Consider the following 27194-nt stretch of genomic DNA (forward strand, 5'->3'; position numbering starts at 1 on the left):
TGATGCCTTGATGTTGCTGGATGCCAAACCGCATCTTACTCTGCCTGAGTACTTTCCAAAATCAGTGTTAAGCACATAAGCGTGTGCTCCTGTTTATGTGGGTTTGGCTACTTGTGTCTTTGGAGTTAAGTAGGTGTTTATCTGACAAGCCTGTCAAAAGAAACTCAACATCTTCCAGAGCCACAACGTTTTTTTGAGTTGGATCTCCCTTTCCTCCCCACCCCCGCCCTCCACTTCCCAAAGAAAATAAACAAACAAACCCCCAAAAAACTCCCAAACAAACCATGAACAGTCACGAATGTGTAAGTTACTTCACGTCTTCAAAGAGCTCAATGAGCAGTGATGATTCCAAAGGGTAATTGCTGTCCGTTTCATCAGTGCTTATAAAATGATAAAGGATTTTTTCCCTTTGGTGTTAAAATTGCCTGGGCTCTAATATAATTCAGGGTTAAAACTAATTGAAGGAATACTGTGATAAAGTATAAGAAACCCTTCAGCAAGTTCTGTTATGTTGCTTTAAAAGTGTTTGGTACGTTAAACTGGTGGATATGTTTATTTGCAATTATTTTCCCTCTTGGATAGTATCGATGACTCTTTTGTAACTAATAGTCCTTTTGATGTTGTAGTCACCCACTGTGTGGCTTTGTTTCAGTATTCAAACACGTAGAGATAAGAAACAATATATTGCTTATATAACCCGTATCAGATAACATATCAACAAACACACACACCTTTGTTTTTAATCATATTTGTATGGTGAAGATAATCAGTGTTTGAATTTTCTTGGAAGTGTTTGCCCTGCTTCCCTTTTTTGATGCCCAGCATATGAAACGAGGAATGATCATAGCCACCGAGATGAAATAGAGGTTGCCAAATGCATGAGTTTTGATAACACAAGCCCTTTTTTTTCACTTGCTTTAACCAGTCTTTTGACATCCTGAAGTGTATCCTGTGTTTTCTGGCTGTGTCAGAAGATGAATGACCACTGTGAGCTGTGCAGTAGACTGCCTGTTGTAGCTCATATGAAAGAGGATGCTCAGTAGAGCAAGCTGGATCACAAGGATGAGCTTGTTGAGAAAATGCAGGTGGGCTTCTGTTGCAGACTCAAGGCTGGGCAATGTCTGGCTCTCTGACTGTTGTGGCTCAGCAGAAAGGATTATTAAAAACCCATTATATTCATACAGGTTTTGCCTTGTTTTTCAGCTGACTTTGCCAGGCCTAGATGGGGAAGTATGAGCTCCATGGCATGGTTTGCTGTATATGATCTTCTCTTTATCACTACTATGAAAGTCCTGAGGGTCTGCTAAATGGCTTCTTGAAAAAGGTGACTTTTTGCCAGGCTAGGAAAAGGGGAGGAGAAAGAATAGTTAAAGCCGACTCCTACCTGAAGAGTCCGGCTTCCATGCAGCATGGAAGGAAGCTCTGGAGAGAAGATCCTTGGGAAGGGGTGTTGGTAGACACTGAGTTGAAAATAGCTAGTGATGTACCTAAGTGGATGCTCCATAGGACCTATGTTTATGCCCACATAGTTGAAATGCCCCTAGGAAGTGGAGGGCAGAAAGAAAAATCCACCAGTTGCTAGTTCAAAGATGATAGCAAGCAACTTAATTAAATACTTATTTCATGAGACAGAGCTTTTTATCCTCTCGTATTATATTTCGTACAGGCTAGTCTGAGCTCTCTGGAAAAAAAAAGAGAAGGCTAATGCCTCAAGTAAAGATCTGGAGGGCTAGTCCTAATTTAAACTTTCTGAAGTAGTTAACTACAGCTTCTGAAGTAGGTGCTAAATAGACATAATAGCTCTTGAGCTTGGACACTTCCATTCCAGAAGCTGCTAATTGACCTCTTCTGCTCGATGCTGCTGATTGCTGCGAAGAACCATAGCAGCAAATATATCCTGCTGTTCTCTAGTAATGAAACCTTGCTCCTTGGGTCCAGAAAGTGTAATAAAAAGCATCACTGCTGAACCAGCCAGAGCAGAAGCATCAGCAGTAAAAGATTCAGTGCAAAAGGAAAATACCAGACATCTTTGTAAATATAAAACATCATTTAAATCAGTGGACTCCAAGATACGGAGGGAGGTTCAGCTCCCCAGATTTCCAGTGCCTACTAAAACACTGGAATTAGGCTGTACTGTGTGGCAGCTGAGCAGGCCAGTGAAAATCAGTCTCAGGCAGTACCTCTGCTAGTCAGTTTTCAGATACAGATTCATAGTCTCACATGGCTCTTGCATCTTAAGGGTGTTTGAACAGCCCTTGTTCTGTTTTACATTTGTCACAAAAATATGACTCCTAAGCACTTAAAATATGTGTTTGTGGCAAGAAGTTTCAGTGTTGCAAAAGGAAGGTAGATGTGGAAAACGTGGCTACTTTCCACACACTCCCTACAGCTTTTGTTATTTCCTTGGAGAAATACCAACTTCCTGATTTTTAGATACTCACCTTCTATCCATTCTTCATATATGAACCTGTTGATTTAAAAATAATAATTAATCTAAAGTATGACCTGCCTCAGGTACTCTTGGTAAGGATCTAAACTAACAACATGTTGCACCTCCTCTGCCTTTAAGCTTCTCTTCATGACTTTTTGTTCAGTCACTCAAATGTGTGAGTACTGTTTGGTTCTTCCCTTCTGAAACAGGCAGAGAGGGGGATAAAGAAGGATGACAGTTAGCCCTGCCATGGGGGCATGGAAAGCACTCTCATTAAAAGCATCAATAGCTAATGTCATCTCAATTTAGCAGCGTCCTGCTGGGATCTTTCTCTGAGCTGTCATACCTCATGCTGCTGCTTTCTTCCCATGTTTGAACCTGTGTGGAAAGGTTTAATCTGGCTCAGAGTTTCTTTAGCACTGGATCAAAGAGAGTGGAATGAGGTAAACCTCAGCCTGCTCAAACCTGTATGTAAAGAAGTGGAAGGAAAGGGAGTTGGATAAATGTTATATATAGGCGTAATTTAGACCTAGCAAGTACAGCTTCTCTTGTATGTGGGACAAGATCCTGCCTCTGAATTAGTGGTGTTATTAACAGCACTGGCTCAGTTTTATAAGGCAGCATCTGAAAACTGTGTAAGGAAGCTGGCTGAGCTCTTATTAGCTACAGAAAGGTACATCAGAAATAGAGCAAGGCAGGGCCTGATGTCTGGTGACGTCTCGTACTGTTGTTCCCTTTGCGTCCTCCTGCAGTTAATGAGAAAAGAGGGCCCTGACATTGACCCCGTGTCATGTTAGGGCACAGAGCGATTTGTTATGTATTTGTAGATCCTGCTTTTATTTTCTTTTTCTTAGAAAGGGCTGGAAACTATGTAAAGAGGTCTCAGAATACGATGGTCTATGGTAAGCACTGTCAAATCAATAAACAATCATTTTCTTCTCTTTTTCGTCCCACTTTTTTTTCAAGTATGTCCAACAGCAATAGAGAGAATTCCCAGTTCTGTTGAGGTGCTTTTTTTTCATTTCTTAAATGTATAGGTTAGTAGGGTTGTTTTGCGGAAATTACTGCAGTTCTTGCAGGGAAAGTTTGCAGTCCTTGAATGTCCTAGATTTGTTGCCACAAAAGTGGGATGAGAAAATTTTGCAGCAGGACCTCTTATATTCTTGTAAGGACTGTTTCTTTGTCTTTTAAGTAAAACCTGTGCCTTTCTGGTTCCGTGTTAGCAAATTCTTAGAAACCTGTATGATTTTAGTGGAGGCAGAATTTATGGCAAGTCAGGATTTTGTGGTGGTTTGTTCATCTTAAGAAATGCTTTTCAGTTGAAAAGTCAAAGGCCAGTCTTTCCCTCTATCAGGCCATTCGTCAGTTACCTGCTCTGAATGCTATAAATGTAAATCCTTTCCAGAAACAGTTTCATTCACCATGGTGAGAGGCTGTTTGTTGAGTCTTTGGTAGTACATACTTGCTACCTTGAACAGTTTTACAGATCATGGGGGACTATTTTGTTTTCCTCTAATGACAGGGAATATTTCCCCAGATATTCCTCAGAGAATATCTCATAGTAAGAGGAGCAGTTTTTGTTTTCCATGTGATGCAAAATACCATTACAGAATTTCAGATTACCTAATGACACTTAACTGGAATTTGAACAGGTATAACCAACTAACTAACTGAATATATATTTGCAAGTCTGTTGTAATTTTTCACTCATGGGAGAGAGGAACCAAAAAAGGACAGTTTTTTTGTAGCTCAAGCAGAAGTGAAAATTAGGATTCAACTTGCAAAGCCAAAGTTGTGCTGCTCTCCTCCTGGTGATCAGAAGGAGGATGATTGCTAGAAAGGGCCAACGGAGAATTTTGTTTCAGCTTTGAAGTCCATTTATAGTTTGATTTTTTGTAAAACATTGGTCCTATTTCCATGAAATTGAAGCTATCTGATTTCTTTAAAAATTTTTGTTTCATTTTCACAGACTGCTCTTACCCAGCACCATCTAGTGGACCGACTATTATTGTCATTTAGAAAAGAGCTGGTCTCTGTGAACCATATAGCAAATTAGACCATTCACTCCTTATACTGTGAAAAATGCACCTAGAGTGTGTTTTTGACTAATTATATAACATAATCAGAAGATTAGCAGTTCCTTTGTTGAAAAGGGGCAGTGGGAAGGAAAGAAATTTTAACATAAATGCAGGTAGTGGTGCCTGTTATCTCCTGCATTCCTTTAGTCCATTGAGCTGAGGCCTGCTTGCCTGCTTTCTTCTGCCTTAAACATGTGATGCCATCCAGGTTGTAGCATCTCTAAGGAAGGATTTTGCAATACTATTTCTTCGTGCAATACAACACAGCACAAGCCACAGCCTCATTCATCACTGTGATACAAATGATAGCTACAAGCTGATGCTAACAGTAAGCCCTGAAGTCCTCACATGAGAAAAATGCTCTGGAGTCTTTCTAGTTTAAATCGCAGGCAAGGAACTCAGCGTTTGGCTCCTTGAAAAGACATCATTTTGTGTAAAACAAAAAGCAAATTCCTTGGAAAACCTCCCAATAGAGTGCCTATATGCACTCGATAGAATCATCAGGTCTTCCCAGCAGCTGCCTCAGGACTTGGGAAAAGCAAAGGGGTCTATGACTCGGGTCTTTAGGGGCACAGGGGAACAGGCTTTTTTCTCCAGCTGCAGAAAGAAGGGGGGCTTAATCTCCAGAAAAATTAATCTTTCCAGAAGGACTGGTTGTTTCACCTCAGGAACACCTGGCTACATCACCAGCATCCTACTGCTTTTTCGTAAACAAAGCTGCTTTGGCAGCAAGCCCTTGATTTCAAAGCTACGGTTGCAAATGAAGGGAAAGCAAAGGGGGAGATCCCGAGTCACTGAGCAGAAAACCCTGACAAGTTGCAGATGTACAAGTGAGAGCAGGCAGCCAGCAGGCTCTCTCAGTGACACTGGGCAAGCTCTAGAGGCAAAACCTCTTTCTAGTATAAGGAGCAGAAAGCAAGAGGCAAATATAGAGAATAGGAGCAAAGCTAAGTTGTGTTGCAGCAAATGCATCAAATTGTAACATCTTCCCCTTTAAACTTCCTTGCTTTTTAACATTTCATCACTTTAGGGTCTGTTGTTTTTGTTCAATTCACATATTTTGGACAATGAAAGTAAGTGGGTCGGTTTTATTCTGTAAATTTATATGCATTAGCACAATAACATTGTGCTGAAGTTTCCAAAAAAGCTGTTCTTAAATAATTCATGGAAGCATTTCACTTCATTTTTCCAAAATTTAAATGTGCAGACTAGGGTTTTTTCCCCCCAGCTTTTAGGGAACACAACATTTTAATATCATCATTCTCTTTTCTTTCTTCCTTATTCTAAGTTTTTAATGTAGTGCAGCAGTCAAATTATCATTTCTCTGCTGACCTCCTCAAAATATTGCATTGCAATGTAACTTTTCCAGGCAGATGTGTCTGCCTTTTCAGATGAAGAAAATAAAGGTTTAGGGACTTCCCTTTTCAAGTTTTTACGTTTGAGACAATAGCTGTGGATAGCAACTGTACTGAATGTATTCACCTGGTTGAGTGGGTGCAATCCTGTTTGGAAATCCACTTGGTTCCCGTTGACTACAGCAGGAAACATGGGTCTGGAACGGTTGTAATGCTTTCTTAACAAATTTAGTGACAGGAATCCTGTTTTGTTAGGGGTTTGAGGATAAATCCTACATGCTGGAAAATAAACATTTGCAAAGAAGGTGGTGCTGCTCTGTGTAACTGCTGTGAACTAGACATTAGCAAGCGTATGGGAATTCAAGAAGACACTTAAAATTGTTTCTTCTCTTTCTGTTTCTCCTCTAGCTCTGGGATTGTACACAGTAAATGCAATATATGGAGATACTATAATTATGCCTTGTCCTCTAGAAGTACCAGAAGGTCTTATGTTTGGAAAATGGAAATATGTAAGTATAGCTTATCTTTATATTTATTAGAGCTGTTACAAGATGATGTGTATTTTTTTTTATGTGTGTGAGATTACAAGATTCCAAACGAGAGGATTTCTGCCTCAGATATGAAGGCATTTATTCCTGTGTTTGTAAGACTTCAAGATTCCAAACTGTATAATTTCTGCCAAGCACAGATTAGAGGTTTGAGGAATTAATCTCATTGTTCAAGAGAAATAATTATTCAAGAGTTCTCTGCCAAGCTGTATTAGAGCTCTGGCATGTTACCCAGTTGGTGTCTCGCTTGCTTGACAGAGCCATCGGTGTACATTTAAATACTTTTGAAGTAGGCTGCCTGAAGCAGAGCCTGCTTTGTCCCTGGGAAAGCACTGTCCCTGCATTTGGTTGATCTGACAGTCACTCGGAACTGTTTCATGCTTCGTTTTGTTTCATGCACAGCGAAGAAGAGAGCAGAGCTGACCTTAGTAGAATTGCTGGTGGTTTCACTCTGCTGTTTCTGGCAGAGAACAGAGGCAAAAACGTGGGTGCTCTCTTCATGTCTTGGTCAGCCTGCAGTAGGAACACTGCAGGATGAGCTTCTCCTGTATGTGATCGCAGGTTGAAAGGAGAATCAGCATATCAAAGTCAAATGAAGCTTGGAAGCATATGTGGATAAAAATGCTGGGATACCAAAACCCTTTTGTTTCTCAGACTGACATCGAGACAACTGGTTTTCCGTCTTCTGTGAAGTTCACCTAAATCACCTCTTGTGCTCAAACAAAATGTTACCTACAGTAATAGATGATTTCTAGTTTGACACTGGATTTAAATATTATGTAGTTCTCTCTCTCTTTGCAAATGGCATCCATCAGCCTATTTTACAGCAGAATGATCTGCCACTGGGGGCTGTGTCCTGTTCCCCCTGGCTACTTCCTTTATACCTTCAGGTTTGCAGCTTTTGCAGCCCCCATCCATTGAATAGTTCTTTTCCTGCAAGCACATTGGGGAAATGAAGTCAGAAGTCTGGAGAATGTTTCCCCAAAAAGGGACAGTAAAACTGTTTCATATGAGCAGTCAGAAGATGGAGTGCCTACGTTTTGCAATGTATCTTTTAGTCTGCCAACTTTTTTTGGGAAAACACAAGTCCATCTCCATGAAGATGCAAGGATATTCTGAGAAAAAGAAATGCATTATCTCTTTCCATTGCATATAGGTTGCCTATGTTGGACAAGTACCAAGCGGTAAATGGAGATGTTACAACTTCTTCTAAATGGAAAGGGACACAAAACCTATACAAAAAAAGCCTGTCGAAGTTGCTGTTGTATGAAATTGTTGCCACAAACCCACACAACCAAGTGGAAGTGATACCCATTCTCCCAGGGCAGCTCACAGCCTGGCATTGCTTGTCCTAGGGGAGAGGAGGGTTGGATTAGGCTTTTTTGGTCAGGTGATTATTTCACTGGAAGAAGGAGGAACTCTGTTTTCTCCTCTTCTGGCTTGGGACGAGCAATTTGAGTTCCTGGTCAGAGCCCTGGGAGACTTGCACCCTGGCAGGAGAAGGTGTTGGCTCGCTTCAGTGTCTACCTGGATGTGCTTGCGTTGGGTGCATTTCCAGAGTTAAGGGTTCATTTGCCCTTGACAGGCAAATTCTTGTGTATTGAGTTCAATGCAATGTTTTCTTTCCTGTATGACAGACATCTAGACAAATCCAAGAGTTTAAAAGCAGGAGAGGGAGAAAGACTGTAAGGGAATTCAACTTGGTGATGCCTCCTGCTCTCTGCCCTGCTCTGACATCATTCATCTCTTGTCACAGCATCATCATGCTTTTGTGGGCTCTGCAGTCAAATTGAGGTATTGTGCTGGGAACAGTACTAACATCAGTGCTGCAAGGTGTAAGGGATAAAAGGGAATGAAAACCTTTTCCAGCCCTCAGCACAATACTGAATGTAAAGATAGAGTCAGTGTTTCACCTCACTTTAAATAAAGGCAGATAATGTCCCTCCCTGCTCTGTGCATGTGTTTGTGTAAGGAGGAGGGAATCAAATCCCCTAGAACTGCCCCTGTAACTTTGCCCTTCATACAATAAATTTTTTATATGGGAAGTTTGTACAAGGTTGTGTACTTTGTATTCCTTCTTAGGATGGCAACTGCATACTGATTAATATAAGGAGGATGTCTAGAAAATGATACTTTGCAAATTATACTGACAGGCAAAATAACAATATTTGATTGCATGTATAGTCCCATGCTACAAGCTCTCGAGTCCTTTAAAAACAAAGAGGGAAAAAAGCTAAAAACTAATTTAGAATAAAATAGGCAGTTATGCCTGATTAAATCCTGCATTTAGAATGAAGTCTGAATATCCCAGACAAACAATATGAATATGTAAAACAATAATGGAAAAAAAAAGGCAACTGAAGCTTTTGAGCCTAGCTCACACATGCTTCTATTTCAAATACTTTTTCGTGCAGGCAGAGGCAAGTAGTGCCAAAAACACTAGCCTTTATCAGAGAAAGCCCTTTGCTGTGCTGAGATTAAGCCAAAGGATTGAAATTCTTTTTACTAATGATATTCTCAATGTGTACCGTGGAATTCTTAAAGTAGCTCTCAGACTACACTGAATTTCTTCTGTGAAAAGCAAAAATTAATCAGGAAAGAAGCAATCTGATACAGTTTTCAGGTTTTTATTTTTTTTTAACATTACAGGTTTGTACCAATTGCAAATCTTCAGGAACTTCTAAATGAGTGTTTATGCAAAATAGAGGTGTTTATCCTTTTATTATAGGAAATGCCAAATGGATCTCCAGTATTTATTGCCTTCAGATCATCAACAAAAAAAAGTGTACAGTATGATGATGTACCAGACTACAAGGACAGGTTGAGTCTCTCAGAAAACTACACGTTATCCATCAAGAATGCAAGAATCAGTGATGAAAAGAGATTTGTATGTATGCTAGTTACAGAAGACGACGTTTCCGAAGAGCCGACGATAGTCAAAGTTTTCAGTAAGTAAATCTAGTTGTTACTGCCATTAACATTCATCAGCATTTGAATCATAAATTACAGAAACTTTAAGGCAAATATTAAAGATGAGAAAGTAAGTTTGGCTGAGTGAATTACTAAGACTAGCAAATTTCTGCAGCTTTCAAAAATATAATCTACTGGTGGCATTTATGTAACAGGACTGCCTGCACTTGCAGTTTATTCATGATAAGTGCTGGCTCAAAGAGAATTTTAGGCTTTGATAATGACTCACTTATGTGATGTCATTTGGCCTTGGAAATGAAAAATGTAAAATTAGCATTGATTATTTTCCATTTGTTCTCCGAGCAAATTTTTCTGCAGGAGGGAAACATTAACTGTGTGCGGTCTGTAGGATTAGTTCAGGGGAGAGGTTTAAAGCGGCTCTGAGCAGCTAGTATGCAACAGTATGAACCGTGAGGGAGAGGGCAAGAGACTGGAAAATGAGCCACTAGCCCCAAAAGCTTAGTTTGTCCCCTGCTTAACTACCAGGAGGAATACCAGTCTGCAGTTCATGTTCCTGTGTGAGCTCCGAGCAGGGCTGTGCCTCAGAACGCTGGGGTTAGCACTGCACACCAGCCTTGCAGTGGGGCTGTGGAGATACCCAGCCCTAAATAAACCCTACCATGCTCTGAGAGAGAACTGCCATGACTCAGCCTGTGGAGGTGTCCATTATGACGTTTTAGGGACGCAGTGTCTTACCTTCCTTAGCCTCATGTTTTCGTATGACTTTTTTTTTTTTGGCCTTTGTTGCTCTTGAGATGCAGATTTACACAATCAAAGTAAGTATCTGTTGTGGGAACAGGCTGACTGCAGGGATGGGCAGTTTCAAAGAAATCGCACTCTGAAAAACACATACATGCTTTGGAAAGGCAGACTTATGCTTCTGTCAGGGAGTCATCAATGGTGTCTAGGCAGGAGTCTGTCAGTGGCATAAATGAGTTTGAAGCAAGATTAGGAGCCAACAGTAATTCCTTTCCCTTGTTTCACTTTCAATTTGACTGCAAGAACAATCTAATTAATGACAACTGGGAGGAGTGTGCTCAGAGCGCACATAGTAAGCACAGTGCTCCAGAGGAAATGATAAAGAATTATCATGTTTACTTATCACACAGTAGTAAATATGTAGATGAGACAGTGGTATATAGTGAAATGAAATGCTAACTGCTTGAATTACTGTGCACTGTACTAAGTATTAACACAATTCTAGCTCAGCCATGGAGCACAGCTTGTCTAGTTTATTGTATGCATTAATACTAATAGAGAGAGCTTCTATTTACTAAGTTAGGTGAGAAGTGAGGATGCCACATGTGTAATATGGCCAACTTAGTGCTGCAAGAAAAATTACCTTTGCATTTTTTTCATTTAGAGTTCACAGCTTTATTTGTGGTTCTCCTAACTTTTGTTTGCATTTAATTTCCTTGAGCCTGTTTTTTTAAGTTTTTGCGTTGCCTGGTTGCTTGCTTTAATTGCAAAACAGTTAAGAGTAGCTGGCAAGCTTCATTTATTTAACCAGTGGAGCTTCTAATTCATTGAACCGCAGGTACAGAGCTAGCCTGCAGCAATGTGACCCTCACACACCAAAACTTTGTGCACCTGAAACTCAGCTGCATCCCAGAAGTCATGACTGATGCTGGGTTTTGCTGGAGCTTGTTATGTCCTCAGCTGTGCTACCTGATTAACTCAGAACTAACGAGCTGAAATGGCTCATTGTGCAGGTACCACCTGCTAGTCTCACTCATTGGACTACTCAAACAAGCGCTACCAGCTTTCCAGATGGATCCTGTCAGCATCTTTTTTTCTGGAATTAAATGGCCAGTTTCCAAAGCAGAGCAGCCCAGAGGATGTGAGTCCTGCTGCACTGATGCTTGGCTTTTGCAGGAGATGAACTCTTTTCCCCTCTATTATAAGGCCTGTATAGAGCTGCAAAGTACTCTGGCAAGCTCTTAAGCCTAGAGATAAGCAGTGTGCTGAAGTTGCAAACCCACCAAAGTGGGCTCTGCTGCTGCCAAGTTTAAATTTTTTCCTCGCTTCAGACGCTGAGCTGGTAAATGCCAAGTAAGTCTGTTATAGTGAATTATCCTGGTGCTGGTGCAGCGGCTGTGAGGATGTGGCAGCAGGCATTTCCTCTCGGAGGCTGCTCTCAGAGAGCAGGTAGAGGCCTCCCAACTGGAGCATCTGCTCAGTTATCAGAGCACTCAAACCAGGGAGAGCCCCACACAGTGGCCACGGAGCAAGGGGTCCCTTTCTCTCGTTAGGATCATTGCAGGGCAGGGGCGTCCGAAGCACCAAAAAGAGGGTCTTCTCAAACAAGTGCAAGAGGAGATGAGAGATGAAAGGAAGAAAGCTCAGGTGGGGGAAGGTGTCATGGCTTGATCAGCTGGTGACTGTAACAGGCAGCCAACTGCAAGGCTGTTTATGGGACCTGACAATCTGAACCAGGCGGCCTGTTAATGGTCTTGTAAAAGCCATATTTGCTTGAATTGACATGAAAATGTTTTGTTCTTGGCAGGTTCTTACAGAAAAGAGAAATAAACATACGTGTATCTCTCTCTCAAAAAAAATCTTTATTAGCCATCTGAAGAAAATATGATGGGTTTAGTGTATAGCTGTGACTGTTTCTTTTGTTTGATTTTGGGGTTTTTTTGCCATGAGCAAAGTTGTTTGAAAATGTCAGATGAATAGCTTTTATTGCCTTTCATTTTCTTTTTGAGCCGTTTTTGTTTTGTCCTGGTGTAGTCATCCAAGTGAAGAATATCTGTGCATTTGTGTGCATACAAATCGCACATGCACAAAAAGAAAATGGATTATTGTGAAAACATACAGGTTTACTGTCTCTGTAATAGCAGGAGCAGCATGCCTGCATGTTAGTAACTTCATCAGTGTGTGTAGAGATTTTGGCAAGATAGCAAGATTACTGACATACGTACAGCATTTCATACAGAACTTGATTAGGGAAAAGGGTTCTGTAAGCTGACATCATTAAGAATGTTTCAGTCTGTAAAAGTATGCTTATTTAAGTAGTATAGCTAGGGTGTAGAGGCTTTCCTCAACTGTATAAACATTGATTTATGTTTTTCCCCCTCCACTCTTCTTCTTTTAAAATTGTGGGGGAAACTGTCTCTTTTGGAGATAAAAATTTGCATTCCAGGCTTCAGGCCAAACTATTGTAACCGACAAGTTATATAGTCTCTAGAAAGTAGTCTTTTATGATGGAAACACTGATAGATCCTCCACTTCAGCAAGCTAAGAGGTCCATCTACCATAATAAAAGTAAATAAGAATACATGCTGGCACTGAGGAAAAAGTGTTGTGGTTTCTTCTTTTAAGAGAGTCATAACTAACTCAGAATCAGTTAAAATAATTACACTTCTCTCTACCATCTGAATTTCTTAAATGTAATCATTCCAGTTAGGAAAAATAAACATTAGAAGAAGGATTAGGTTGAATTTATTCCTTTGTAATGTGACAGCTCAGCTACACTAATATCTGCAGAAAAGCTGCTTTTTTGTTGCTATAGTTTCTGTACTACTGGCTCCTTCTCCAGCATGTGTATCATGTAAATTGATAGATAGGATCAGGTTCTCTCCTCCTGGGTGCTGAACTAGTCTGTCTGGCTAAAATATGTATCACCGGAATACATGGAATTTATTATGGAAGGTATGAAACATTTTAGGGTGATAGTTTATTCTTTTCAATCCATTTGCTAGTATTGAGATAGAAGTACCTCACTTTTTCTTCTTTTAATGGGAAAACGTAGCTAAGACTGTATCAGGCCAGATTATTCTTTTACTCTCAAAGTCCACATATCTTTTAGTAATTTTGCATTTTTCGAACAGCTGTTTGTTCTCCCTTCACCAGCGCTTTTATCCTATTTATGTTTTAGAACAACCCTCTCAACCAGAAATCTTACATCAAGCAGACCTCTTAGAAACAGAGAAGCTACAAATGGTAAGAGCAGTGTTCTCCCTCAAAGTTATGTTCCTGATGGCTGCCTGAAGTCTCTTTACAGTCCAGAGAGAGGTGATGGCTCAGAGAGGGTGTGTGTGCACACACACACACTGGCCTGTGAGAGATCATAGTCTCCAGCCAGGTTGAGCACAGAGCAGTTCCCTTGCCCCAGTATTATTTATCAGTAGTATTTATCCCTGCCTGATTCTGTGAACAGGCTGTCCTGATCTTAGACCCACCACCTTCCTCCAAATTGTACCTAAGCCTCGCTGATTGGATTTATCCTATTTAAAAAAAGTGGTTGGAGCATTTGAACTTTCTAGAAATTTTTACCCAAAGCAGCATAAGTAAAAATGTTAAAACCTGGTGGAGAAAAACAGTGACTAATTCCTGTCTGTTTTTCAGCTTGGGGAGTGCGTTGCAAGAGATAGTTATCCTGAAGGCAATGTTACATGGTACAAAAACGGGAGAATTCTGCAGCCCGTGGAAGATGGTACGTTTTGGTAATGGCCGGTGTCCCTGAATCCTCAGATGGGTGAATGCATGAAGAACTCTGTTTAAAAGAGTTGCTTTGCTTTATTGTAATGTATTCTTCCTTTGAGAAAAACTGCTCATGTGGAAAGACGTTAGTTGGAAGGAAAATTTAGGCTTTTCTGAGTACCCAAGCTACGTCATATAATCTTTTTCAGTTCGAGTTTTAAAACCACATTGTGGGGAGGAGGGTTATTTTTCTTAACGCTATTGCAAAACAATAGTGGAAACCTGTATCTAATTTCCAACTTTCTGTAAGGTATTAACTGTCTCAATTTTACACCTGTCCAATACTCTGTTTTGGACCATGTAGATCATCATCTTATACAGGTATTTATTTTACAGGATATTTAAGAACAGCTTTTTTTTCAACTTTGAATTTGACAGACTCATTAGACCACAATATTTTATCTTCCATAAACTAGAGAGTGCTTAAAGGATTAAGATATAAATATGATCCTACGTTTTCTGACATCATTTTTAAAACCTTCTTTATGTCTTACAAATTCAGCTGTGATTTATATTAAAAAAAAAAAAACCACACAGTTGACAATTAGTTTTTTGTTTGGATTGGATTTAAAATGTTCAGCATGTTAGGAGTATGTTGTTGATAAAATATTCCTGGTATAACTCAGAGGCAGTACTAGAGGAAAACTTTGTACAGTCTCTTGGGTAATGTGCCATGTTGCTTGCATGTTTGCAGCCTAATCACAGATACAGAGCTGGAAACAAAACGTAGGAGAAAGGTTGCAAGTTCTGTCTGTGTGACACCAAAATATTATTTCCTTTTTAGTTGTGGTTATAAATTTGCAGAAGATTGTGGACAAATCAACTGGACTCTTCACCGTGACATCATCTCTTCAGTACATGCCAACAAAGGAAGATGCAGATGCCAAGTTTTCTTGCATTGTGACTTATTATGGACCATCTGGCCAGAAAACAATACAGTCTGAACCAATTGTCTTTGATGTTCACTGTAAGTTACTAAAAAGCATCTACTGCTGTACGAAGTCTACCTTGGGGTGGGGGAAAGCAAAGTCAGAAAAGGTTTACAAAGAGACAGTTACTGCTTGGCTGTTAAAATGGTTTCTTCAAAGTTGATTTGCATCAAGGAGGTCTGAGTACATTGTCTGTGTAATTTTTATCATCTTCAGATTTACCTGAGATTTCTTTTTTTCTAACAGTGGAATACTGAATATCAGCATTTCATTGACAAGATGAAGGTAGTAACGATAAAAAGTTACAGTGAAATGGGATTTTGAGAACTTTAGGAGAAGTTATACTGGTTGATTACAGTGACTCTTTGTGACCCCTGAAATATGCTGGAAACACAGAGTACAGTTTTTAGTAAATTCAGATGTTTCTTATCTTTGCAGAGTTAGCACCAAACAGTTAATGCTGGCTGTCTAACTTGAACAAAATGCTTCTCTACAGCTATAAGATTCTGATTTTTACATTTAAAATGTATACTTTGAATAGTGGTTTACTTTTAAGTAGAGAATTTGTGTAAACAATTGTTTCTAATGGGACTGAGTTCTAAACCAGCTTTCTTACTGTGCTACTGATGTATGTGGACATCATAAATCTCTTTTAAATAAACAAAACAGACCGTTGGCAAGGAAAGGTCAGAAGGGGTGGCAGCACTTAGAGACAAGGGGAAGAGGCTTTTCAAAGTCTTGTAAAATGACACTTCTGAAGGAGCAGATCAGAGTCAGCAGATCAGAGAAGGATGCAGAGGAACAGGAGATAAATGAAGTATGTCCAATCAAGTGTTACCCCATTGCACACTTTGGCTAATCCTCATCTTACAAAAGAGAAGTCCCTGTTTTGGGGATGATATGGTCTAAGTATACAGTCCAGCATCTAATAGGGTCTTAGTATACATTGTAGGACAACCCTGTAATCGAGTTGAATACAAAGAAAACAAGTAAGGCATTGGATTCTCCAGGTAGCGTATGTGCTCCACTGCCTTGAAAACAAAAGCCAAAGGCTGGAAGTGGCATGCTATGTTCTAGCTAGAGGATAGTTAGTTCTCTTTTACCTGTAAAGTCTCATGAGCCACAGTGTAGGGTGTCAATTTTGACCTCGGTCAAATAAAACCTAACCTTAGAGCAGTTGGGCTTTGGTTTCATCTGCAGGTGCCAGACTAAATGAAGGTTGTCTTTTCACTAGCTGTTTCTCCAGAATGACAGCCAGCAGAACTAATGGAGAAGAAAACCTCTGGGACAGCAGTTGTTACCCATGGAAATACCATTGACATTTCAAGCCCGCAGACAGCTATTCCGCCACTTTAAAACTAGAGGCATTTCTTATTTTTTTGGTTTTGCCGTAAAGTAAAAGGAAAGTAAACCTGTCCTCATTTCCCCACCATTTTCATGCATTAGGGTACTTCACCGGCTTGAGGGTGAGGCTCTTGCACATTTTTGTGATGCATATGCTACCTGCAGTTGCAAGTAAGAACTGCCCAATATGAAGGGGAAAAAGGCTGCACACCTGCAGGAAAGTCACTGGGTACATATAATGTGCCCTCTGTGTTAAAGATTTAATGCTTGCTAGACTAGCTCTTCTAATCCTGCTCTGGTAACACAAAATTTAATTATTTCCTCCAGTGTGCTGCTAATTAGCGAGTAGTGGGAGGCTGGCACACCCTTCAGTAGTAGAGAGGCGTCAAGTATGAACTTTGGCTTTAGAGTATGGGGTTACACAATTTTCTGAGTATTTTCATGTGCTGTAACTTTAGTTCCTTACTCTACTTAAACGCATCTTCAAATAAATTTGGAAATTCTTTGTTAATAGATGTCCAGGCTTCAACAGTTGAGTTTTGTGATTGCTGTTAGTTGATGATAATGAGATGTCTGATTTGTTTTTAATTTTTAATTTAGTTCAGTGATCCTAATTAGTTTCTTTCTCCATAAATGTGAATTTTTTAATGAGTCAAATATAATGCAGATGAAAAAAACTAGCAGACTCCAACTCTTAAGAAATGGAAGTCTTTCGGCCTTTTTTTTTTTTTTTTTAGATTAACTGCAAAACTCTCATGTTCTGCATCTCTAAAGCAAGTAGAACAAAATCACAAAGACCTTCTGTTCATTCCTTGCAACTTAGTCATTTATCCTAAATAAATGGGGAGAGCATGCTTAAAACTATGCCTACCCAAGATTTTCTTAAAGATACCCCTATTCAGTCAAGATCTGAGAAAATGTTTTACTGTTAGATTTGGGTTTTTATTTTATCTTTAAGTTTGGATTAGTGCAGAGTTTAGTACTCAAGTCTTTAATAGCTAGTTGACATCCTGGAAGCAGCCAGCCACTGTAACTTAATATGAGAAGAAGAGTGAATTAGCTCCTGCTGAGGTGGATGCTACTTGGAATAGGTTAATTTAGCTTGGCTAACAGCAGTGACCAGCTCTGGTTTGCAGCTGCAGCAAGGAAGCTACCAAAAGTAACATGAGTACTACAGGAGAACTCTTGAAGCTGGACAGCTAGATAGTATCTCACATGTCTAATTATCTAGGCTCCAGTCATGTTGGGTTGTCCTCAGCATTAATCAGTGTAAAAAGATAATGTTATTCAGGCAGACTTTCCAGTTGTGCCTTGTTGTTAAAGTGTCTGTCTTGGAATGGATAAACTGCTTTCCATAACAGATTAGAGCTTCCAGCATTGGTGTTTTCCTTGAAATTGCACAGTGAGGGCGGCAGGTCTGGGATAGCAGCATTCATTTGCTAAATAACTGCCTTTTGATGCTGGCTCCTAGAATTTTGCTCTTGTAGAAAGCAGACTCTTGGGTTTGCAGAAGCAGCAGGTAAAATGGGCCAATCAGCAATATGTGCCACTGAGAGGCAAGATAAATCTTCACCAGGCTGCTCCTGTATATTAGTGAAAGCAGGAGAGCACATTACTCTGCCAAGCAGCACTCAGTATTGCACTAGACACTTTCTCTTACTGTCATCAGGTTGAATCTTCCTCAGAAGAATGACCTCTTCACCTTAGAGAACAGTTTAATTAGTCTTTTGGTATTTACTTCTATAGATTTATTTTTTTTCCAGTTTGGAGAACTAAATTAAAAATTTGCTCCTGGTTGGTTGCATTAGGTAGAAGTGTAAGATCCTCCTACAGGAAAGATTGGTGGTTTGCAAGAATGTCACCGTTGTTAAACTGTGTCCGTTTTTAATCCAGTGCTGTTTGTCTCTGTGGGAAAAACTTGTTCCAATATTAAATTCTAATGTCTTACTCTTTATAAAATTCCTTCCTTTTTAGTCTTGAGACAAAGCCTAAGCAATTCCAGGATATATCTAGACATCCTTTATGATAACTTCTGACATTTGGTCACCGTAGCGTAAACTTGACAGAAGGAGAGACAAGTTTTGTAGCAGCCCCTGAAACTGAGTTTTTTGGCCCAGCAGCCACCAAGAGGTGTGCATGTCATTCCTGGCCAGCTGTTTCATTGCATCTGTTCTATTCCATTCCAGCAGCAATGTTGGAATTCCGTTTTCTAAGCAGGTGAAGTTTTGCTTCAGCTCTGAAAGTACTGAGGTGGAAGGTTGGTTGGCTGTGGAAGGGAGCCGAGGCAATTGCATGTGAAGGAAGGAGAATGTGGCTTGTTGAAACAAACTGTCCCTCCTTCTGTGAGGAGGGGTGAGATGCTTTCCTCTGTTAGGGCTCTCACTCCAAAAGGCCACAATCGAATGCAGCTCCTGTTATTGAGAAATCCTGTAGCAGAACACAGACATGATAAATGCCTTAAGGGTTGGAAGGGCTGTAGAGCACATGCTTCACTAAACACACAAAATCACCTGTCAGGCGAGGGTTTCTCGGATGTGTAGATTTTTATAGTGTCTGATAAGGTGCACTGTACTGTATCTTAATGCAAGACTGGCATCTTTGATGGAATTTTATTTATGCTGTAAAATTAACACAGCGAGAGTTATCTGCCCATATTGTTTTCTTTAATTTTGTTCACTTTACTTTGTTTTAGAAAAATTATATTTAGGCCTCTACTTAGAAAGAATAGCATCTGTTAAAAATACTCCATCTTTGCCTCAAAAAAAAATTGCAAAAGTAAAACATAAGTTATAGTTCAACTTCACTGAACATGACAGAAGAACGTTACATTTACTGTTCTGTTGACTATGTTAAGGGTCCTATTATGTTCACCAAATTCATCTTTCTGAAAGCCTGTAGTGATCAGCATATAGAATAGTCTGCACATAGTCGCTTGGTTCATATTTCTTTCTTTTTAATGCCAGAAGGCTATTATCTAGTACTAATACAAGGCATTGAGAGCTTCAGTTGTTTTTCTGATTGCTGCAGTCCTCCAAACAGGGAACTTCACAGAGGACAAGTTAATCCCTCATAATGAAATCACACCATGAAGTGGTTCATACTAATCAGGGCTTCCTTTGCTTTTAAGCACATGACATGGTTGTAATCATTGCTGTTTCAGTTACAGGTATTTTGGTGAGGAAAAATGAATTTTATTTCATATGACTTCTTTGCACTTAATCGGCAAGAATATAGAAAGATTAACTTCAAGTTCTTTTATAAAAAGATCTACATATGCTAATATCTTCTCCTGCAGGATGATAAAATTGCGTTCTCTTCGGCCATGAATATCATATGCATCGTGTTGCTGTGTGGATTATGCAGAAGCTATTAAATGTGTACATTATTTTCGCAGATCCAACAGAGAAGGTGACTATTCAAGTGCTGTCACAAAGTAGGACCATTAAAGAAGGCGATAACATCACTCTGAAGTGCTCAGGAAATGGCAACCCTCCTCCACAGGAGTTCCTGTTTTACATTCCAGTAAGTCCTGCCTTGCTGTCAGTGCATAGTGAAATATTCTGTATCATCCCTTCCTACAGACATTGCTACATGTCAGTGTATACGTGATTTTATAACAAATGAAGGAAGGAATTCAATGCGACAAACACTAACGACAGACATTGGCCATTATATCAGACTCTGAGAACGCCTCACCTCAATGGGCAAAATATTTTTGAAAAATAGTCCCTCCTTCCCCACAGCCCAACCTGAATTTTTTAGAAGTTAGACCTACTAAAAATTACAAGGCTTCATTTCCCATCATTATATACTTTAATAAACAGCTTTGATTACAGCAGTTCAGCATCTTGAAGAAAACCATCTCATCTGTTGTCGTAACAAAAATCCAGCAGTGAAAAGTACAGGAAATTAACTCAGCTGTTTTTTGGACTTTCCTATATGAATCTTTGTGCAATTTCTTTTCTTCAGTTAATGAATTGTTTGGTGGCATAAAACCACAAAAACTAATGTGTGTGACAGCACAGGAGAACAAATCTGTCAAATGTGTAAGAAGCAGACTGAGAAAAATAAAAGCTTTGTTACCATTAATCTTCTTAGTATTGGTGAAATCCACAGACAGATGTGGCTTTATATTCCAAGACTTCTGGCCCTGCTTCCCGTGTCCTGCTTCTTGCTCCTATTTTATATCCCTTACTTGTTTCTACTGCAGTAGTGAGCAGAGCTGATCTTGAGAGAAGCCAAAAGAAGTGACATGTTTTCAGTTATTTAAAACCAGCATGTTAGCTCTCTGAGCATAATTGTCATCCACTCTGGACTCCTGGCATGTTTGAGTTGCTGAAGAGCAGCAAGGGAAACTAGGAGCCGAAATCCTCTTATCTCAGAACGGCCATTTAGTCATCCTAAGAACTCACTAAATGCCAAGAAAAAAGTGTATGGTATCGCTTCTTCTCCACTATCACAGTCAGTGAGCTAAACAGCCAAGTTTGTCTTATCTTCTGTCTCCTTGGTACCTGATACTAGTCCTTTTTCTCAGGGAAAGCTGGAGTTGGTGATTTCTTTGCAAGACTCATGGGTATTATAAATCTCTTTCTGGATTCAGAGATAAGAATTAGGGTATCAGTCTGTGCTTGTTTAAAAGCTGATCTGTCTGTCCAGTGTAATCAGGGGGAAACTGGGGAACTGGACAACCAGAAAGCAACACTTGTTGGCTAACTCAAAACACCAGTGTCTGTAGATAACTGCATAGAAGGTAGTGTATATCCTAACAGGCTCTATATCGTGATGTGGATAAAGCAAGGTTTGCTTGTGCTGTCCAAGATGTGTAATGCAGTACAGTTCAGTTAATGACTTTTCCTAACCTGAATATATCATATCAGAATGAGATTTAAAAAGACAAAAGGTTTTGCTGCTTTGATTTTTGCAGCACTTCTATTCGTAGACTATTTCTTTCTCCAAAACTTTCAAATTTTTTATTTTAATGTCCTCTACAAATGACTTAGTCATTCAGTTAAAAGAGTAAGCTTGTAGGTGTTTTGTTTTGTTTTGTTTTGTTTTTTAACTATGTTGTCATGTAGGAAGTAAACCTTACTATATTTAATAAATAGTTCCACTTCAGTGATGCTTTGTCGGTATGTATTTTGGAGTATTTCACCATTCTTATAATAAAAAATCCGTAACAAAAATTAATGGTTTTAGCATGCCCATATACAATAAATGTTTTGTTTTCCATCTGCAGGGAGAAACAGAAGGTATAAGAAGCTCAGATACTTACGTAATGACAGATGTCAGGCGAAATGCAACGGGAGAATACAAATGCTCTCTGACTGACAAAAGCATGATGGATTCAACCACCATCACTGTGCACTGTAAGTCATTGCATTTTGCACTCCTGTCTAGGATAAAAACTGATCTTGGACCTTTCAGGATGCTCTCTCTGCTTTACTTAGGTAGATTAGTTCAGTTGCTTACAGGAGGACTGAGTGAAGAAGTGTCTGGTCATTTTTCTTTATTCTAATGTATTTCTGTTTGAAAATCTCAACTTTCTTCAATACATTGGCCTAGATACAGATTCACTTTATGTAACTTTGGTATAGTATATGATATTATTGCACTGTCACATACAGTGAGAATCTTGGTATTTTATATATCCCTTCTGATATGGCAGATTATTTTCCTCCAGCTGTGCCTTAGAATGCACACAAACACACAAGCTGATCCACAGTGATATCACTGAAAGTCACTCTTCATAGTCAAGTTCATATTACCTCAATAAGGGGAACGTGTAAGGAGTGTAGAAAAGAGACTTAGGAAGTCATTTTGTTCACACTGGAAAAATTGCTTCTTCTACGTTTCCCAGAATCATGACAGCTACAGAGCTCAGTAAATTTTCTTTAGCTGGATACTAGAGTATTTACTCACACTATCAGCAACACTTGAAAAGCAACCATTGAACTGGTTGAACCATCGAAGCAATGGTTGCTTTTAATCTCTTTATGTGAGAAAACAAGAGCAGGAACTCTTTCAAACTCTGCTCTGCTATCACAGGCTGTGAAATGAGACTCAGGCCTGTGGTAGTAGGTTTCCCCTAAAAACATCGATGGTTCATAGTCTTCACAGTAGCATAAATATCTTTAGTAGTTGACAGGTTCAGAGGGATCTGATAGATAATGAAGTTTAAAGGCTTCTGCAGTAGTTACACTTTACATATAAAGAAATTTCATTTTTGGATACTTGGTTTAGAATTTTTTTTTTTTCTTGGAAGAGATACAATACATGCATAATGTCACAGAATCCCAGAATATGCTGAGCTGGAAGGGACCTACAAGGATCATTGAGCCCAACCCTTAGCCCTGACAGGACCATCCCCCAGAGTCACATGTGCCTGAGAGTAATATATCTGTACATGCATAATTACACTATTCCATTTAATGAATATTTTGCCTTTAGTAAGATCATCCACTGTCATCCTCCCCCCCTTCCCTTCTTTTTGCCAAGAGTTGGGTATGTAAGAGCTGAAAGAGCCCTGTACTACTGCCTCTTAACTGCCCAATATCAAAAACAGATTGCTGGTCCTTTGCTCTGGAATAATTGACCCTTTTATTTTACTCCAGGTGTCTACTTATACTTTGATAAATAGTTATTCTAAAGAATGGCTTCCTTAGCTCCAAGTTTTTTATAACAAGCCAGTTTTCCTTTCTCTACTATTTTCTCTGCATGTTGGAGGAGCTTTACTATGCCAGAGAAACACGTATTTTCTTGGCACAAGCCTTTTCAGTTTTGGCAGCTAGTGCAGCTACTCAGAACTCATAGGTACACTCTAGCACCCTATTGCTTCTCTTCACATTTTTTTATGTTCTGTTTTTCCAAAACACCTCTAGCTGCAATAAAGCCTTTGTTTAACTGAGGCACAGCAGCCTGGAATAGTTCTGTAATTCCTGAATATCCAGACAATGCCCCATTTTTAAGGTATTTTGGTGTCTTGCCTTATGCTGGTCTAAAGCGTTTCTGCAGCACATTTTTTCCTCCTTCAAATAATACTTGCTAATGCCCATCAACTCCTAGTTTTTCTCCCTCTTTTGCTTTATTGCTTACCTTTTCACATATAGATGAGTATTTCTGTCTATGCTGTAACACCTGAAAAAGGCTTGATTAGGAATCAGGGCTTTCCATTTCCTCACATGCAATCTCAGTGGTTTAGATTTTTTTATTTTCTTTTTAAGAAACCCAAAACCACAAACACAACAAGAAGCAGGCAATATAATAATTTTAGTTTAAATCTGGGAAACTATTTATAGTAATTTGTTATATTTCCAATGTAGTGTTTTTTTCCCAAACAGATTTTATTGAGCATTATAATTACACTGGTTCCTTTCAGTGTCTAGGTAGGGAAAGCTTCTTGCTGGTATGAAAAAAACATCATCATGTCATGGCCCTCAAATATTTTTGGAGGAAAATATTCTGACTGAATACTGAGCTCTTTTATTTTTCAAGGTGAATATAAATTTTGAGACTCACAGAAAGCTGAAAATTTACAATAAAGCATCTGAGTTACCCATAATGTTTAGGGAAATACTTTATTTATGAAGAAAATTGGAGGGGGTGGGGGAGTGTCAAAAAAATTCTCTTAACTTATCCACAGAATACAAAGGACAAACTGGACAACTCAAGCTTTTGTCCCTCAGAACAGGATTTGTGTAGCCAGGTCCCAGTGTAAAGTCCAGCAGAACTGGGTACTTGCACTTGGCATGATGTGTCCTTCAAGAGAGGGAGCAACAGGACAGGATTTATGTTGAGAGTTTGGGGCTTTTTACCTTGTGTTGTAAGTTTTCTTCCAGCTCTGAGCCTTGAGTGAGTTCATCCAGGATCAGATGAGTAACACTGGCAGAGGCCAGGAAGTAACAGGCCAGGGCAAAAGGTGTTTGCAACCACTTAAACAGATATAGAAGCACACCCCATGTGAGGCAAGGAAAGCAACTAACAGTAGAGGACAGGTGTACCTTCCCTCAGCTATAAAGAAGCAACTCTTTCAGCCCACACTCCCTTTTCATTACCTGTTGCTATGGGGATTTGAGCAACTTGGTCTCGTGTTGATGTGTCCCTGCCTATGGCAGTGGTCTGGATGTAGATGATCTTTCAGGTCCCTTCCAGCCCAAACCATTCTATGATTCTCTAATTGTTTCTGCTTATAAAACCCAGTATGGAGTTAACAGGTCTGTTGAACATCCTCTTTGTGATGTTTTCCTTTCTGCTAAAATGTGTTTTCTGGGGAAGTAGTTTTGCAAACCTTCCAGTAAATTAAAGGGTTTAGAAATTTAGCATTTGTGCTTCTCTACGGATATTTTTTATAGCCTTGTCTTGTCTTGTCTCTTCTTTAAGTAAAGTCATTGAAAATACAGGGGAAACCATCTTTAGTGTGTTGCATGGAAAAATCTATTCTCAGAATTCCAGGGGAAGTTTCTGGTTGTCTGCTAGTATATTTATGGAGTTCAGACAACAGGGAAGTGTTGTGCATAATTTTCCCAGCTGTAGCACAGTATTCCATCAGAAGTCTCTCTTAAATGCTGGGAATCTGTCCTATATGTGCCACAGAGCTTCAAAACTGAAACGTATGCTCCAGTCCTCCCCACATTAATTCCATATCTCACTCACATGATGTGGTAACACGTGCAGAATGCACTATCTATCTCTTCCCTGCGCTGCTTGGTATGCAAAGACAGCACTGAAATCAATGCAAGACTTCAAGTGAGACCACATTAAGAGCCAGCATACATTGAAAATGGTGCCTGATGAGAAGCTTGTTTCTGAAGAACATTTCAAAGCCAAACAGGAAATGTACAGAAAATTCTTGCTGAAAAGTTTTTCTTTCAATGAAAATGAAAATTTAATTTTGACAGTCTAATGTATGCAGGAAATATTTTCTCCTTATACTTCTGTACCAAGGAGAGATTACTTACTAATGGAGCATAGAAGTAGAGAGGTAAAAGTATCTACATTACATTTCTTTGTGAGCCCTACAGATAAACTGACAGAATATTAATCCAAATCAAATTGCTCATGTAGAGTTCCTAGAGGGGATCCTGTGTTAAACAGTAGCTTAATTCTGTACTTGCCTCATAAATCACCTTACAAATACTGCTCTGAGCTATGGCGTTTGTCTCATACACTGTAAATTTTCCTGAACTTCTATAGCAACCCCAACCACTGTGTGAGAGGGATTGTAGTCTCACAAAAAGGGGCTGGGAGTGCACAAACATACTACCCTGGAGGAGTACTGGGCTGAAGGTTTGCTCTGGGCTCAGTGTCAGTCTTGCCTGAGATGAAGGCAAAAAAGTTTCATGAGTTTCTGTGTCCTATGGCATATGTGAGAGGAACACCTCCTGCATGGTCTTTGGTGATCTTGGGTTTGAGGTGCTGTCCTGCTTCAGGGAACAAAGGGTTTAAGTAGATGTTGAAGGAAATTCACCATGAGGGGAAAAAAAAAAAATCTTCAAGCACCCATCTGCCTTGGTAGATGTGCTTAAGAGTAACAGAGCAAGAAGAAGCACATCCTGTACACATTGAAATCTTTACACTTCTCACTGTATGAGTCTTGTCTTTATTTTTGTTTTTATCTTCTGGAAGCCACAGTAACATAGATTGGTTGCATTTACTAGTTTCAGGAGGCAGAAGAAGGAATCCCCATAGGAATACAAGAAACAAGATGCCATTTTATCTCTTTGTCAAGATCTTTGACTCATTCGCAGATGAAAGTGCAGTTCTTGTGACCTCTCAAACTAGACATTAGGCTTGTAACAAAGATAATAATATGGACTAGCATTACAAGAACCCTTGTTGTTCCCTGAAGTTCTACCTTTAATTACAGTGGTGTTCCCAGGGCAACCACTGAATGAAGCCAGTAGTGAACTTCAGTGTTTTGTTAAGGAAAACTCACTTTCCTGTAGCCACTGTGATTTTTGCCTGCAGCTTCTTTTCAGCTCTGCTTAAAAACCGAAAGGATGCTTTGCAATCCTTTTTCAGCAAATTCTCTATTTGTGAAGAAGTCATGTGTGCATTTGAGATTGCACGTGTGTGTGTGTGTGTGTGTGTGCGCACACTCAACTGTGATAGTCATTTTATCAGGCAACTTGGTTTCAAGCAAGGCACTGTGAGAGGGGAAGCAAAACTGATTTAGCTTGGCAAACCATGCTTTTTTTTTCAGTGTGGGGTTTTCTTTTTGTTTGTTTTTGTTGTTGTTGTTGTTTAAAAACCAACCAAACAAACAAAAAAAGAAGATTACCAGTCCACCAAATCCTTAGACTAAGAAAAATCTAAAGCAGCGTTTCCTGACGTGTCTGTTACTGGCTCTCACCATGCCTTGTGTCAAACACAGCTGTCACCGCTGACTACAGTTTCCCTGGAGCTTAAACACGTCAGGCAGAGCTTGGACTCTTTTGAGTTACACAAAAATAGCATTTTAAGTTACAAATGAGAACAAATAAATCGAGAGGCCTCGTGTTCAGCCCCCCCAAACTTGTAATTCAGACTTCTCACTTCTGTCAGTATCATGCCTCATGCACCCTCTGTTTGACCATCTTCATCCCCTCCAGATTCTGAGGATAAAAATCACCTTCTTTTATCAGATTAAAGAAAATTACCCCTTGTCCTCCTGTCTTTTTCTCGACACTTACTACTTAGGTTAACCTGTCCCCACCTGCACAAGTTCTCCCCTGAAGATGTATTTCTACCTGGGCCATACCCAGCTACCCTCACAGGAGTCTGTGCTTCCCCTTTTAAAATGCACATACTGCTGTGTGAAGTACTTCTTCAGCTTCTTGTGCCTACTTTGTCATTCTTTCAGCAGTATGAGGTGAAAAAAATGTATCCATTTGTCTAGTGATTAGTGAGGTTTTGCTTTTCCTTTTAGCCTATAATTACAGCAAAAATATGAATGTTCTGCAATGCCTATTTTAGAATAATTCTCTCATCTCCCTTACTTGTAAAATTGACTTAGATTTTATTGAAGAAGTGAAATCTTGAATTTAATGAGTGCAATTAGTCACATTTTCTTTTCTTGG

The 27194-nt window shown here is 39.5% G+C and overlaps 1 protein-coding gene across 1 annotated transcript in view; it reads left to right on the plus strand.

Annotated features, from left to right (window-relative positions):
- ALCAM (activated leukocyte cell adhesion molecule) overlaps positions 1-27194 on the plus strand; it is a 116104-nt gene that overhangs the window by 74047 nt on the left and 14863 nt on the right. The window contains exons 2-8 of the mRNA XM_027883239.1: positions 6273-6373; positions 9141-9360; positions 13263-13327; positions 13733-13820; positions 14652-14834; positions 19535-19662; positions 21377-21506. Of these exons, the coding sequence (XP_027739040.1) occupies positions 6273-6373; positions 9141-9360; positions 13263-13327; positions 13733-13820; positions 14652-14834; positions 19535-19662; positions 21377-21506 (915 nt within the window). The remainder of the gene's footprint in view (positions 1-6272; positions 6374-9140; positions 9361-13262; positions 13328-13732; positions 13821-14651; positions 14835-19534; positions 19663-21376; positions 21507-27194) is intronic.

The sequence above is a fragment of the Empidonax traillii genome, unplaced genomic scaffold (genome assembly GCF_003031625.1).
Source record: "Empidonax traillii isolate 1590-97213 ecotype Southwest subspecies unplaced genomic scaffold, ASM303162v1 scaffold121:size1714817, whole genome shotgun sequence".
Classification (NCBI taxonomy): Eukaryota; Metazoa; Chordata; class Aves; order Passeriformes; family Tyrannidae; genus Empidonax; species Empidonax traillii.